The following is a 14,831-nucleotide window of genomic DNA, read 5'->3' as shown; positions in this document are numbered from 1 at the left end:
GAGGTTAAGTTTGGTGGTTTAATAAAGAATGGAGTAGATAATATCACCTACCATAAGTCCCCTATGGTAACAACTGTAAAGGCATGACCATGCTGAAGGTGGCGGGTTCAATTTCCGGCTGCTCCAGGAACTTTTCGCAATTTTCTTGACTTCCTTGGGCAGAGAATATCTTCGTGTCTGCCACACGATATCAAGGGGAATGACATATCCTTTTCTAACCGAAAAATCCGTATTTATCCGTTCCTAACCGTCGCTAACCGCTTCGAGTATTGTTTTGATCCTTGCTGTGCATGCATCGCTCCAGATGGGGTGAGCAAATATTGCAGCATAATCGATTGCGTTCGTCATTGTCTTGCGTGAAAACGAAGACAATAGATGCGCGGTGCGTGGTGTTGTGTTGTTTCTTGTTGTGAATGCATATGGTTTGGATCATTGGTTTGTTCTTTGTCGCGTTCAGTTTATTCCTGTGTTGAAGTCTTCTGCTCCCTAATGGGGTGAAGACGCGCGACAGGATTTCTTTTATTAGACATGTTTTCATACAGAAAAGTGTTCGGTTGTGCGCGAAAGTTAGTATTTATTGATCCATTGTCAGATCACATCACCAACCATAGGTTAGACCTGACAATGTACCCTACCCTACTAACAAATATTCCTTCCAAAGACAATCGTGGAGACACTGGGATTCCCGGTCTCTATAACAACGGTTGTCTTACTAACATTCCCTTCCCTCCTCGATGACCGTAAGGACGTGGCATGCGCCGTTATTGACATTAGGGGCTGTCCATAAACCACGTGGTCATTTTTTTGGGACTTCTCAACCCCCCCCCCCGCGTGGTCATTTGTCCATACAAAATTTTTTATTCGTCCATACAAAATGCTCATAGGCCGAACCCCCCCCCTCATGTCCAAGTGGTTTATGAACAGCCCCTTACTTATAAGTTATCGAACTGTACACATTGAGAATAGTATTTAAGCTAGTCCCAAGCAGGGCGCAATATTTTCGAGTAGACGAGCTGAAGTTCACCGTGCGGCAGTTTTCATTCACTTGTCTGCATATTCATATTCAGCTGCTCGATACTGGTTTGTCAACTGAATGTAAGTTAATGAATATTTGTAAACATCTTACAAAGTGTTAAATTGCTGATAAAATATTAACGTTTCAATTACATTTAACGGTGCTTTACACAGATCTTTTCCCATTTGATTGTTGTGGAATGATTTTGGAAGGAATCGCAGCCATAAAAGCGTAGGTAATTATGAAGATGTTTCTCGATCGGCTTCATATTCAATGACTACGAATTGACTGACTGTGTGAAGAGGGAGAGCGAAAATGAATTTGTTTGAATATTCAGTGCAGAATCATTTAAATTCGTGCTGTTTTCAGTCAATGACTATGAGCATTTTGATCCCAAGCCCTATTCATTGGTTCCTTGTGCAATTTCGATTGCTCTGGTCAATCACGGAGTAGCAACTACGAATTGTGCGGTCATCTATGCTCGTGCTCCTAACCGTCGCTAACCGCTGCTAACAGAGCAGCGAGTTAACGACGGTTAACAACGGATAAACGCGGGTTTTTCCGGTTAGCAAAGGAAGTGTCATTCCTCCTGCACGATATACACATCAGGGATGGAAAATGATGAAGATTGCAGCTGAGCAGACACAAACCAAAACAAACATACTCGTGAACATCAGGGGCCCGAGACTACTCGCACTTCTTTATTCGTGAACAAACGAAGCTGGCAAGCACTCGCATGTGATTCGCGAAGCTTCGTGAGTTTTTTGCATTTTGACGAAAAACGCATTTTAAAGACTGACAGTGCTGCTTTTCAGGAACAATGAAGCATAATGCATTAGTTTATGTTGGATAATCACTGGATTTGCTATTATAACCACAACAAAATGCACTTCTCGCACCTCCACTAGTTCTTCACGAATAAAAGCTCATGAGTGTTTCTGTTTTTGTTTTGCTTCTTACTCACGAAGCAGGCGGGTGCGAATAAACTCACACACTGTTTACTCTCGCAATCGTGAGTAAGCCTTGTGTTGGCTTTACACTCGCGAATTGCTTCATGAGGAGAGTAATTCCATCACTGATACACATTGAAAATGATCGTTGGCAGAGAAAGCTCTCAATTTATAAATGAGGAAGAGCTTATAGAACACTAAGCTGAGAAGCAGACTTTGTCCCACAGTGGAGACGGTACACCAACAAAAAGAAGACGATTACTCCTATATTCACACCTTGACCGAACCTACTAATGAATACACCTTCCCGAGACAACTGTGGAGATACTGTTGGATTGGTGCATCCATATATCGTTGCCTTGATGCACCGCACCGGTGCATTAGTGCATCAGTGCACATTTGAATTGGTGCATCGTTGCATAAATGCGTCATTTCATTGGTGCATCATTGCATGAAAGCATTGTTGCATTGCATTATTGGTGTATGTATTGATTGCATTTGTTCATCGTTATATTGATAGATCGCTACAGTAGTGCATAAATGCATTGCTGCATCCACAGATTGAAAAATGAGCGTAAAATATTGGAGCGAGGGATATCACAGAATTTTATATGACATATCAAGTAAATGTCATGAAATATCATGTGTACTTCCATTATATGTAATGAAATTCGGCATGACTCAGAATCATTACATGACATATAACACACATTTATGTACATTAGTATGGGACAAACATCAAATTCTCGCTCCAGTCGACTTTTTTGATTCCATTTAGGTCCTATATGAACTGTGCAAAATTTCAGCGCAATCGGTGAAACTATAATTTAGCGCAAGCGGTTCAAAGTTTCCATAGGATTTACTATGGGAAAAGACCCACTTTCAGATAAAAAATCCCAGAGGTCGCCCCTTGTCTCCTTAATTCAAATCGATCAACGCTTCTTGTAGAAAAATCATTTATGAAACTTTCCTTCGAAGACCGCAAAACGATTGGATGCTTGTGGAAAAAGTTATGAATTTATTACCGATTAGTGGTCCAACGAACGGCATTTTGTTTTGTTTTATTAGCAGCACTGTAACTGCTGCCTTGGCTGCTGCTGTTTCTGGGGGTGGTGATGCCTCCCGCCACCCCATGCAACAACGGCAGCAGCAGTGCTGCTGATAAAGCAAAACAAAAAGCCCTTCATTGGAGCACTAATCGGCAATAAATCAATAACTTTTTCCACAAGCTTCCAATCGTTTTGCGGTCTTCGAAGGAAAGTTTCATAAATGAGTTTTCTACAAGAAGCGTTGATCGATTTGAATTAAGGAGACAAAGCACGACCTCTGGGATTTTTTGTTTGAAAATGTTACTTTTTCCATAGTAAATCCTATGCAAACTTTGAACCGCTTGCGCTAAATTATAGTTTCACCGATTGCGCTGAAATTTTGTACAGTTCATATGGGACCTATATGGGATCTAAAAATTCTACTGGAGTGAGGATTTATTTTTTCCATACAAGCATGTCCCATACTAATGTACATGATATAGGGGTCATTCCATATAAAGTGACCGAGAAAATGTGAAAACTTGCAACCGACCATCACGGATTTGAACCAAATTTGGCTGAAACATTTGTTTAGATGGAAAAAGAAAAATTCCAAATTTTGGTGCCGATCGGATCACCCCTCGGCCCGTGGCAGCACCCCTCGTTTTGGCCGATATGAAAATTATCCTCTCTTTCTTTTATTTTTATCATTGAAACGATTGCACCTACACATTTTCGACCTTCGGCTTTTTTAAAGGAAATCGTTCAGGGAATCCAGAAAAAATAATATTTTTCTGGTACAGTGTTGCCAGATATCATATTTTTCAATTTTAAAACTAAAAATCGATTTTTCTCAAAATACGTATATTTTGATTTTAAAAATTTTGATTCCATCGTGTTTATCAGACGTTTTTCTATCGATATATAGCGTTTTTAAGAAAAAATATTCAATTTTTTCATATAAAGTATCATATAAAATCAGGTGCAGTTTATGAATTTCGCAAAAAAAAAATGTTCGATGCCCTACAAAGACGTTTTGTGTTGATTTGAAAAATATCAAGTATAAAAAGGATTAAAAAAAATGTTACAGTGTTGCCAGTTCTTCAATTATGAGTCTATCGTAATGGACTAGCAAAACCTGTTGAACTAAAAAAATGTATCTGAGATTGAGATCATCAATTCTAAAAAAAACTCATATATTTTAACATTATCTGAACAGAAGTGCTGCCAAATATGTAATATTTATTGTAGAAATCTTAATTTTACTAGAACATTAGTATGAAATCTAATTAACAAGCCAAAAGTATTTTTTTTATTTAGGTTTAGTACATTTGGCAACATCGACGTAAAATATATTCAGGAAAACATTTGATGAGTGTATTTATAAGCAACAGTGCTGAAAATGTAATTTCGATATAACTACATTCAATGACCCACAGCTAATTTCAGAAGCTGAACCTGAAAATATGGAATATGATAAAATATAAAGTATGATATCCTTTGGAATTAGATAATATTAGATACTACGCATCGTCGCGCAACTGGTAGCTCAGACTTCAGATTTTTTTATTTTTTATTCGAAGGTCCAACTCCTTATAAAAATCCCTGTAAAAATATCTTTTGATTGATTTTTACGGCAGTGTTGCCAAGTATGCTAGTATTTAGCGGAAACGCAAACAATGGGATGCTTAGCATTGCGTTTACTCTTACTGGATTGTAGAATAATAGATCATGTCCTTTATTGTCCCGGGCAGAGAAGTGAAGAACAGTGTTGAGTATTGTGTTGTCTATTGATGTGATTGCATATGGTATGAGTTTTTGTTTGTTCTTCGTGGCGAAGAATGAACAAAAATTTCTGAGTGAAATGGATTAGTGGCGTTTGCTCCCTAGAGCCTACTTTTCTTAGGCTTTTTTTGCATGGAAAAGAGATCGGTTGTACGCGAAGGTTGATTCCGATAAATCAAATCGATTGTTCGATCAATTATAGGTGACTCCCAGATCGACAATGTATAGTATCATATTAAGGATCGGTATATTCGCCTCACTCCATTCATATTCACTCCTTTTTGCTGAATCGAATCGAGAAAGATGCAGCAAACGGATTGTCGTGGCCAAGCACGCAACCCCATCACCAGTGGAAAGCCATGCACAAGTTGCTTGACATGCCCGCATAACCACAAACTGTAAAAGAAACGTTTCTCATACTGTAGATGACCATTAGCAATTGTCATTGAACCATTTCTCAGACTATCGGAGATAACAGTAAGCGAACCATTCCATGTACAGATTTGCCAGTTTGACAAATGGTAATCCGCCAATTTACAGTATGTGGAATAGGCGGTTAAGATTGGTAACCATAAAAAATTGCTCGTTTTCTCGAACAAATTTTTCGCAATACAGTATAGGATATGGTCAATATAATATCCAGTTTTTCGGACAATTCACTGCATAACAAATGGTTATAGAACAGTTTAACAATAAATCCAGAAGAAAAACTAGCACTGTATTGGTTACTATTGATTAATGATCTTCCATTGTATTTTAAGCGTGTAATATATGGTTCGGGTATATTTGAACTGTTTAAAAATAAGAGCGGTTTTGCGTTCATTGGATATTTTTTATTAAACAAATCCAAAACCCCATGCTGGGGCCGGTATTACCTACAGTGATAAGTAACTGATACCTGGAGATTACTGCGGTGAGAGCGGGTTTTTAATCGCAAGCAGCATTCAATATCCGTCCGATTTTGCACAGTCGGCCTCCTCGCAGTCGCGCAGTTAGGCCGGATCCTGTAATTGTTTTCAAGTTCCGGCATCCTGCAAAACAATAAGTATCTGATGAGATATAGCTCAAAAAACTAAATTTATAAGTCGTGCAATACTTACCCTTGTTCCATCCAGACCGCTCCAAGCACTTTTAACCATTATCCGAGGCAAGTTTTTCGTTTAGTTCACTCAAATCGCGGGCGAAAGATTTTGTTTTTTTTCTTCTAAATGCAAACCTCGATGCAAACTGCAAAGTTCGATCAGTACAGATACTAATAAAAGCTACTATTGGACAAACTGTTGAATTCAAGTGGCATACAGTGAAATGCACATGTGTGAGTGTGTTGCGCAAATGAAATCGCAAACCGTTTGAGAAAAGGTTACTCTGCATTGCCACCATGTCTCTTGAGTTTTCTGTACTATATTGTTCGATAATTTCTGCACAATATGACAAATTGTTACAACTTGATATGGTTTACATAGACCGTTCTTTATGGTCGGATGCTTCGAGTTTCACATTTTCAACAGAGAAACACCTGTTCGTGGTACAGTAACAGTAAGTGGTAAAGGAGAAATACTGTGTGGAGATTAACACAAACAGTATTTTGTTATGCGGGTGGATATTCGTTGCCGTTCGTCGCAGTTTTGATCGCAAGCGAATGAATGAATGGCGAATGGGGAAGAATGCTGGTGAGGTGAGTGATCGAAGTGGCTGCTGTCGTCGCTGATAAGCAAACACACAAACTAAAGCGACAATCGTTCGCTGGGATTAACCATGGAGCAGCAATTATGAATTGTGTTGCCATCAGGGTTCCTGATTTCCACTTTTCATCTTCTTCCACATTCGAAGACAGTCAGCAGCGAACGGTTGTCGCTTTAGTTCGTGTGTATGCTTGTCAGCGACGACAGTAAACTCCGGCGAAAGATGGGAAGCCACACTTGGAAATTACTCATTCGTCCACATTCGCATCGCAAGCGAATGCGATTCGTGAGTGATGCGATTGATATTGTGCATACGAATTTTTTATGTTTTCAAATTATTTTCTTTGCTAATCTAGCATTTCAGCAACAATACAGTAAAAATGTATGCATTACATGCAGAAATTCTCTTTTACTTATGATAATAGCCGCTTCGATCGCTCACCAGCATTCTTCACCATTCACCATTCATTCATTCGCTTGCGATCCAAACTGCGACGAATGGCAACGAATATTCATGTCAAGCAGCTGGCTCATCGCTTCCCACTGGTGATGGGGTTGCGTGTTTGATCACGACGATCCGTTTGCTGCATCTTTTTCGATTCGCTTCAGCAAAGAGGAGTGAATATGAATGGAGTGAGGCGAATATACCGATCCTTGGTTGCCATCTATGCTCATTCTCATGCAGTGTTGCCAAATGTGCTCATTATGTATAAAAAAAAGAAACCATTTGTTTTTATTTTGTGTTATCTATTTACGAAAGCTTTCGTGTAAATTAGATGTTTACAATAAAAATGACATGTGTGACAACACTTCCATCTACAACATCGTTGAAATGAATAAATGACAATTGAAATGAATTTCACAATAGATACATTTTATATTTTAACAATTTATCCTCATCTTTTTCAATAAAACATTTTTTTATTGCTAACTATCAAACTAACAATAACTGTCAATTATCGGGTCATTTTGTCAGATAGGACCATAAACAAGAAAACACAGATAAACAGACGTAACATTGGAAAAATTCCAACGACCACGGTTTTAACGATCTTTTTAAACCTTTATAGTTATAGCTTTCACAACCAGAGGTGCGCACATCATTTTTCTAAGCGTTATACGTTTCACCTAGTGTGAACTAGGCGATGGATTTTCACGAAAATTTTTCTAGGTGTTACGTCTGTTTGTCTGTGAAGAAAAGGTCAACAACAGGGTCGTTAGAGAAGATGTGTATTGTTTTTATCTTGCTCACACATCTTGCAACACACATGATGCGATTTTTCAGAATAACCTGTACATTGTCAAACACTTGAAGGTTAGGTTTCATGGTATAATAAAAAAGGTAAACTGGCAACACTGTCACAATTTTTTTAATCCTTTTTATATTCGATATTGTTCAAATCAGCACAAAACGTGATTATATGACATCGAACAATGTTTTTTTTACGAAATTTATAAACTGCACCTAATTATATGTGATACATACTTTATATGAAAAAAATGAAAAATTTTTTTCTTAAAAACGCTATATCTCAGGAACGACGCAAATTACTTTGGGGAGTTAAGCTTTTTCGATAGAAAAACGTCTGATAAACACGATGGAATCAAAATTTTTTAAATCAAAATATACGTATTTTGAGAAAAATCGATTTTTAGATTTAAAATTGAAAAATATGATATCTGGCAACACAGTATCAAAAAAATAATATTTTTTATGGATTCCCTGAACGATTTCCTTTAAAAAAGCCGAAGGTCGAAAATGTGTAGGTGCAATCGTTTCAATGATAAAAATAAAAGAAAGAGAGGATAATTTTCATATCGGCCAAAACGAGGGGTGCTGCCACGGGCCGAGGGGTGATCCGATCGGCACCAAAATTTGGATTTTTTCTTTTTCCATCTAAACAAATGTTTCAGCCAAATTTGGTTCAAATCCGTGATGATCGATTGCAAGCTGTCGGTCACTTGGCGTGGAATGACCCATAGGGTAATCAACATATTTTGGACACAGCAACGAGCCAATATTTTTTGGACACTTACGGCAAAAACAAATGGAAGTGTCACAAATATATTGGCGTAACGCTGTGTCCAAAATACGTTGGTTTTCCTGTAATGTGAACCATTATAGCATTGAGTTAACATGACTAAAATGAACAACAAAATAGTTATTTATGTAACAAGTTGTAAAAAGTTGATTTTTTCAGCACGAGTCGTACATTTATCCAACGAGGCTTGCCGAGCCGAGTTGGATAAATACGAAGAGTGCTGAAAAATCGAGTTTTGCAACGAGTTCCATACAAAATTTTATGCAATGGTCTTGAAATTTGGTTGATCCATGTTAGATGGTCCAACATAATTAGATAATTACATAATAGAACAGTATTTTCAGTCAGTATGTGTCGCAGTTATCCAAGTGAACTGTAAAGCTAGTGAAATATGCGTAACTAAATCTAGTTCATGCAAGCATCAACTGCTTCACACCGATCAAGATGCGTTGTTAAGTCACTTCTCGGCCTTTTATATCTCGTCAGTTTATAGCATTGTTTGTTAGTTTTACAAATGGGTAGGTGCTTATAGTAGGTACTATATAATAGTAACGGTAAATTTCCAAATACGCAAGAATCCGTCCTCCAAAGTATGACAAATGATGTTACTACGTCTATCAGAAAGTTGCCAATCACCGTGAAACAGTGAAAAAATCTTACAGTCGAATGTACGATGCCGTGAGCGGTTATCTTTAAAACAGCTGGATTTGCCTATGAAAAATGTGATGAAATTCTTATCACTGAACGATTCATACTATATTAGACCAACCTTAAAACACAAATGTCAAACATTTACATGAGACCCCAACCCGTATGAGGTCATCAATTTCTCCCTATATTTAAGCCGAAAATCCTAGGTTAGTGTAATTGAAATTCCAGTACAGCTTGTGTTTTACTGTAACCTGCTACACTGCATTGGGCAATCAAAACAAAAGCTGATAAAAACCATGACCTCAAACTCCTCCATCATTCTAAAACAATAATTGCAATACAGAGATATCGAATTGATCCTACTAATCCCTATAAGCTATTAATCCTTCTTATCAGTGCAATAGATGATCAATACTTTGAGGCTCTTTTAAAGGATTGTCATTGACGTTTATCAGGGAACCTAATACATATGGATTCAACCGCCATTCGCTTACCTCCCACGGTCACCGCTAATCCGTTCTCATGCTGTGGTATGTTCCGATACATCTTTCCACCGTTGGCATTGCACTTGTCCATCTACGAGTCGCTTGTGGGTTACACCAGACAGTTACCCAGCTCAATAACCGATAAATTTCAACCCAGAACTCTCTCTCGATGCTCGTTTTTGCCACCACGACCACCAACAACCGGAACGGGCTCTAATCAGAGACTTACTGAACTCGAAATCAGCCGGGCGAGGCCTCTTCTTTCCATAGAGACGGTGGTGTCGTCGTCCCACTTGGGGGAGGAGGGTTGCTCCTCCTTATCAGCGACCACCTCCGACCACCGACCACCGCCGTTGCTGTTGCTGCACGTTGTAATACATTATTATCTAAAACCCTTGGCACCTAGCTACCACCTACTTTACCCGACAGCGACGACCACGACATCCAGTGGAAGGCAGTAGTGTTCCGTATGCAAAAAGTTACATTTGAAAAAAATGAAGCGCGGCAACGGAAATCATCTTGCGAGCTCACTATTTACACAGAGAACAGACATCCAAGTCCGGTTCCGAAACTGTGTAAGGAATTTAACGGTCATTTGAAATCAGCAACACAAGTGGCAATAGCGTGGCGCTGCAATCGGTTAATTTCCCATACTAATTGAATTCACCACTTGAAATGTTTCAATTCACCACTGACTGTGGCAATATGGTGTTTGGCGGCGTTAGTGATGTCATCGTGTATTGGTTTGCAACCTTACTCAAGTGAAGATGCAAATCCTTACACAACTTTCTGAATGAAATTTTTTCTAGCCTGGATGTCTGTTCTCTGTGCTATTTATCCTCTTGATGTTTAGTTTGGTTTACGACGAATAGTGGTCAGGGATGCCAGATTAGATGGCATGCTTAAATTTGATGATGATAATAATGGAACCGCCACATACGCCTGCAAACATTTATGCTAGAAGATTTACTCCTTGAACTTTTCAACACTCAAGTACGCCTATTGCGTCTCTAATGAAATTTTCCGCATCCGTGATCTCAGATATTTGTATGCGGAGCTCAGGAATCAGTTCACCGGTACGAGTAAGAATAAAAGTGGCGCCAAACAGGCAACTGCATCGTAGTTCTGCGACCCGGATCGTTTTCGGAATTTCCCTCTACCAACGTCTGGGACAAATTTGGCTGTGGGCCTATGTTACGAGAAAACGGAGCATAGTTAACTCCTTGAGAAAGGCACAATATAGTGACCGAAACGTCGGATGAAAACTTAACAATCCTTTTTTGAGTTTTTCTTCCAAGACTGAAAGCCATAACCTCAAAACATAAGATCAACAGTCGATTCCTCAAGAAACTTGTATCTTTTCTTTAAAAACCTACATACACTCCCGTTCAAAAAATTGGGGTCACCCCCTCAAAAACATGTCATTTTTTTAGGCCCATATCTCCGCCAATTTGCGTCCGATTTCAAAACCCTAGGTTTCATTCAAAAGAAAATAAGTCCAAGAAACTTTGAACATCATTTAAAAGAAACTTTTTCAAAAAAAATGTATGTAAACTTAACCCAAAGTTGCCAAATTTTCTAAAAAATGAATATAAACTTACGGCAGTGTCGCTGGAAGTTGGGTCGACCAAATTTTAAGATGAGAGCGGTAATATGACCCATTTTCTATTAGCTTTCAACTGCTTTTTACAGAACTTAGCTAAAAAATCTAGAAAAAAGTTATTAAGTAAATTAATCCTTGATGTCATCGACCAAAAGTTTGGGGTCACCCCTCAATATGATGTATCGGCCAAAAGTTTGGGGTCACTTTCGTAAAACATGGAAAAGTGATTTGGTGATATCTTCGTCATCTATATTTTTGTCTCATTTCAAAGATAATTAACTAAATTAACTTTTGATGTCTTTAAATCAACGTATTTAACGATTTTTGTATATAAAATGTTATGTATACTTAGCACATTTTACCACGCTCTTGACCACGCTTCAAAAATTGAGGCAACTTTACGTTAAGTTTTAGTATGTAAATTTCAACAAATATGTGTGGTTCAATGTCTATGCAGTAAGTATCATTCATTTTGTTTCAAATAAGCCAAGAAGAATTAAAATTGAATGAAAGATGACAAAGATATTAAAAAATCACTTTTCCATGTTTTACGATAGTGCCCCAAACTTTTGGCCGATGACATCAAGGATTAATTTACTTTATAACTTTTTTTCTAGATGTTTTAGCTAAATTCTGTAAAAAGCAGTTGAAAGCTAATAGAAAATGGGTCATATTACCGCTCTCATCTTAAAATTTGGTCGATCCAACTTCCAGCGACACTGCCGTAAGTTTATATTCATTTTTTAGAAAATTTGGCAACTTTGGGTTAAGTTTACATACAAAACTTTTCTTTTAAATTATGTTCAAAATTTCTTTGACTTATTATCTTTTGAATGAAACGTAGGGTTTCGAAATCGAACGCAAATTGGCGGAGATATGGGCCTATATAGCCGAGGCGGTAAACGCACGGGTATTCAGCATGACCATGCTGAGGGTGACGGGTTCGATTCCCGGTCGGTCCAGGATCTTTTCGTAAAGGAAATTTCCTTGACTTCCTTGGGCATAGAGTATCTTCGTGCCTGCCACACGATATACACATGCAAAATGGTCATTGGCAGAGGAAGCTCTCAGTTAATAACTGTGGAAGTGCTCATAGAACACTAAGCTGAGAAGCAGGCTTTGTCCCATTGAGGACGTTACGCCAAGAAGAGAGAGAGAGATGGGCCTAAAAAATGACATGTTTTTGAGGGGGTGGCCCCAAACTTTTGAACGGGAGTGTATATTATTTTTATCGTTTATCTATTGTTGCTTTAAATGAACTAATAGTTGGCTGCAGTTGTCTAATAATCAATGGAAGCTGATTTCAATGAATTACGCCTGTGATCAAAATGCATTTTCGTTTTGTTGTTGTATATTGTGGAATCAAGAATGTACAGTCTTTTCTAGGAGTCCTCTTCTTACATGCTGTTGCAAGAAGACAGGTAATGTGCGTGCATATCCTTGACGTATGTAGTAGCTGATCCTGTTCTGATAGTGAGTACGTCTGATACAGCGTATGTCAGCTCCCAGATCCGTGAGCTTCGATTCGCTTCTCTTCGCTTTCAAGACCTCCGAGTGCTTAGAACCGCCCTTATGTCCAAGGAAGTCAAACGTATTTCCATTAGGAAAAGATCCTGGACTGACCGGGAATGTTTTGGACCCTGGCAATTCAAATAGAATGTTAATAGAATATTTATTAAAATAAACATCGCTATAAGTCGCAAATTTTAGGTTTAGGTATGCCTATTGTGAAGACATTTGACCGTACTATGTGAACATTCGAAAAATCATTTGGCTTCCCTGAATGCAGCGATGGTGAAGATAAGCTTCCTCATTAACGGGCGGGCATTCCGTGGCAATGACTAGAAGACACGGCAGCAATGTCAGGATTGTAGCTGCATGTATTATAAAATCTATTTTTGCGCTTTGTTTGTTAACTTTTTATGACACGCATCCGCAACACTACTTCCATCCAGCGAGACGCACACCTACCACCGCCGTCGTCATGGTCAGGGATTCACGGGTTTAGTTTGCTTCGAGCATCACCTTACTACATGTACTGCCATAAAAAGCGCCTCTAATTAGGAGCGCACCGAGGAAAAATAAATAATCTACTGCTGAACCTTCAATGAGGTGCGTCTGCTGTACCGGCTATGTTTCCACATCACTTCCATTCCAGTCGTTCCTGTTACCAGGAGGCCGCCCAGACGGTTCAGACAACTCACTACTGTTCACTCAAGCACCATTACGCCAAACTTAACCGAGCCGGCGTAAACCTCACTAGAAATGCGATTATAAAACGGTCCACTGAGTTGCCAAAATCAAAACCCATTAAAATTAGATTATTCAACTGAAAACAAACTCCGATAAGAGCATTTGCAACTAGAAGATAAGCGCGCGCGTACGAAAGTTTGTAAATAAACGATGAAAGCAGCTGGTTTCGATTTCTATCGACGGTATTTACACGCGTGCTGTTTACGGTTATTTTACTACAAATACAGTTACAACGTGCCAGCCAGTGCCGAAGTATGAATGGAAATAAGAGAGAGTTCTCTTTTTAGAGAAGACGACGCGACGCGACGGTTGTGTTTATGCGCGTGTTGCCAAAATGAGCAATCGAGTTTTCAAACCGCCGAAGTGTGGTGAATTCCAGAGGCGCATTCAGCATCACCTTTTTCATCATTCATACACGCTTGGAATCAGTCTATTAAATTCACGTTGTGCTTGGATTGAGACGTGGATTAGATGGAAACAGAATCCGAGGGACAATTATACTGAATCTTATTATTTTAGGGAAATGGTTAAATGTTTTATGTTGTGCATACATACCTATCTGCCTTTAAAGGACCTCCGGGAAACCGTTGGAACGAATCAACGGTCGAGGCTAATGGCATGGTCTATATCGAGAAACCAGATGACTCTGGGCTCTCGGATAACCAGTTTGGCTTCCGGAAAGGTCGATCGACGACGGTGGATGCTATTAAGGCCGTAACCGAAACGGCCGAGATAGCGCTCCAGAAAAAGCGTAGCGGCATTCTTTACTACGCGGTAGTCATGTTGAATGTGAAGAATACGTTCAACAGCGTCAGCTGGGCCGCCATTGAAAGTGCCGTTCACCACCTAGGAGTCCCGGATAGCCTAGGGCCCATATAGCCGAGGCGGTAAACGCACGGGTATTCAGCATGACCATGCTGAGGGTGACGGGTTCGATTCCCGGTCGGTCCAGGATCTTTTCGTAAAGGAAATTTTCTTGACTTCCTTGGGCATAGAGTATCTTCGTGCCTGCCACACGATATACACATGCAAAATGGTCATTGGCAGAGGAAGCTCTCAGTTAATAACTGTGGAAGTGCTCATTGAACACTAAGCTGAGAAGCAGGCTTTGTCCCAGTGAGGATGTTACACCAAGAAGAGGAGAGGAGAGGAGGAGTCCCGGATAGCTTACGCCGGATACTGGAGAGCTACTTCCAGAATAGGGTGCTACACTGAGCAAAAATCCCCGCCATAAATTGAATGATTTTTGCCTCATCCGAGCCCCATGCCTATTTTCAGTCAAGGACCGGATGATTTTCGTTTGATCCAGTCTCCTTCAAAGCCAAAACAATTTTGAA

At 39.3% G+C, this 14,831-nt stretch overlaps 1 protein-coding gene and 1 long non-coding RNA gene across 3 annotated transcripts in view; both read right to left on the bottom strand.

Moving 5' to 3' along the window:
• The window catches only part of LOC115262363 (sodium-independent sulfate anion transporter-like), a 67,444-nt gene extending 53,837 nt beyond the window's left edge, over window positions 1–13,607 (bottom strand). The window contains exons 1-2 of one of the 2 annotated variants that reach the window (XM_062846465.1): window positions 13,267–13,607; window positions 9,648–10,000 (exon numbers count right to left, since the gene is read on the bottom strand). In XM_062846465.1, coding sequence (XP_062702449.1) covers window positions 9,648–9,729 — 82 coding nt within the window. In that variant the 5' untranslated portion in view covers window positions 9,730–10,000; window positions 13,267–13,607. Of the gene's footprint in view, window positions 1–9,647; window positions 10,136–13,266 lie in introns of those variants that run through there. The other variant, XM_062846464.1, reaches the window with a different exon arrangement.
• The window catches only part of LOC134285528 (uncharacterized), a 374,077-nt gene that overhangs the window by 229,556 nt on the left and 129,690 nt on the right, over window positions 1–14,831 (bottom strand). The window lies entirely within an intron of this gene.

Source organism: Aedes albopictus, chromosome 1, assembly GCF_035046485.1.
Source record: "Aedes albopictus strain Foshan chromosome 1, AalbF5, whole genome shotgun sequence".
Lineage (NCBI taxonomy): Eukaryota > Metazoa > Arthropoda > Insecta > Diptera > Culicidae > Aedes > Aedes albopictus.
Note: the sequence above shows the minus strand (reverse complement) of the source record. Positions and strands in the feature narration are given on the sequence as shown.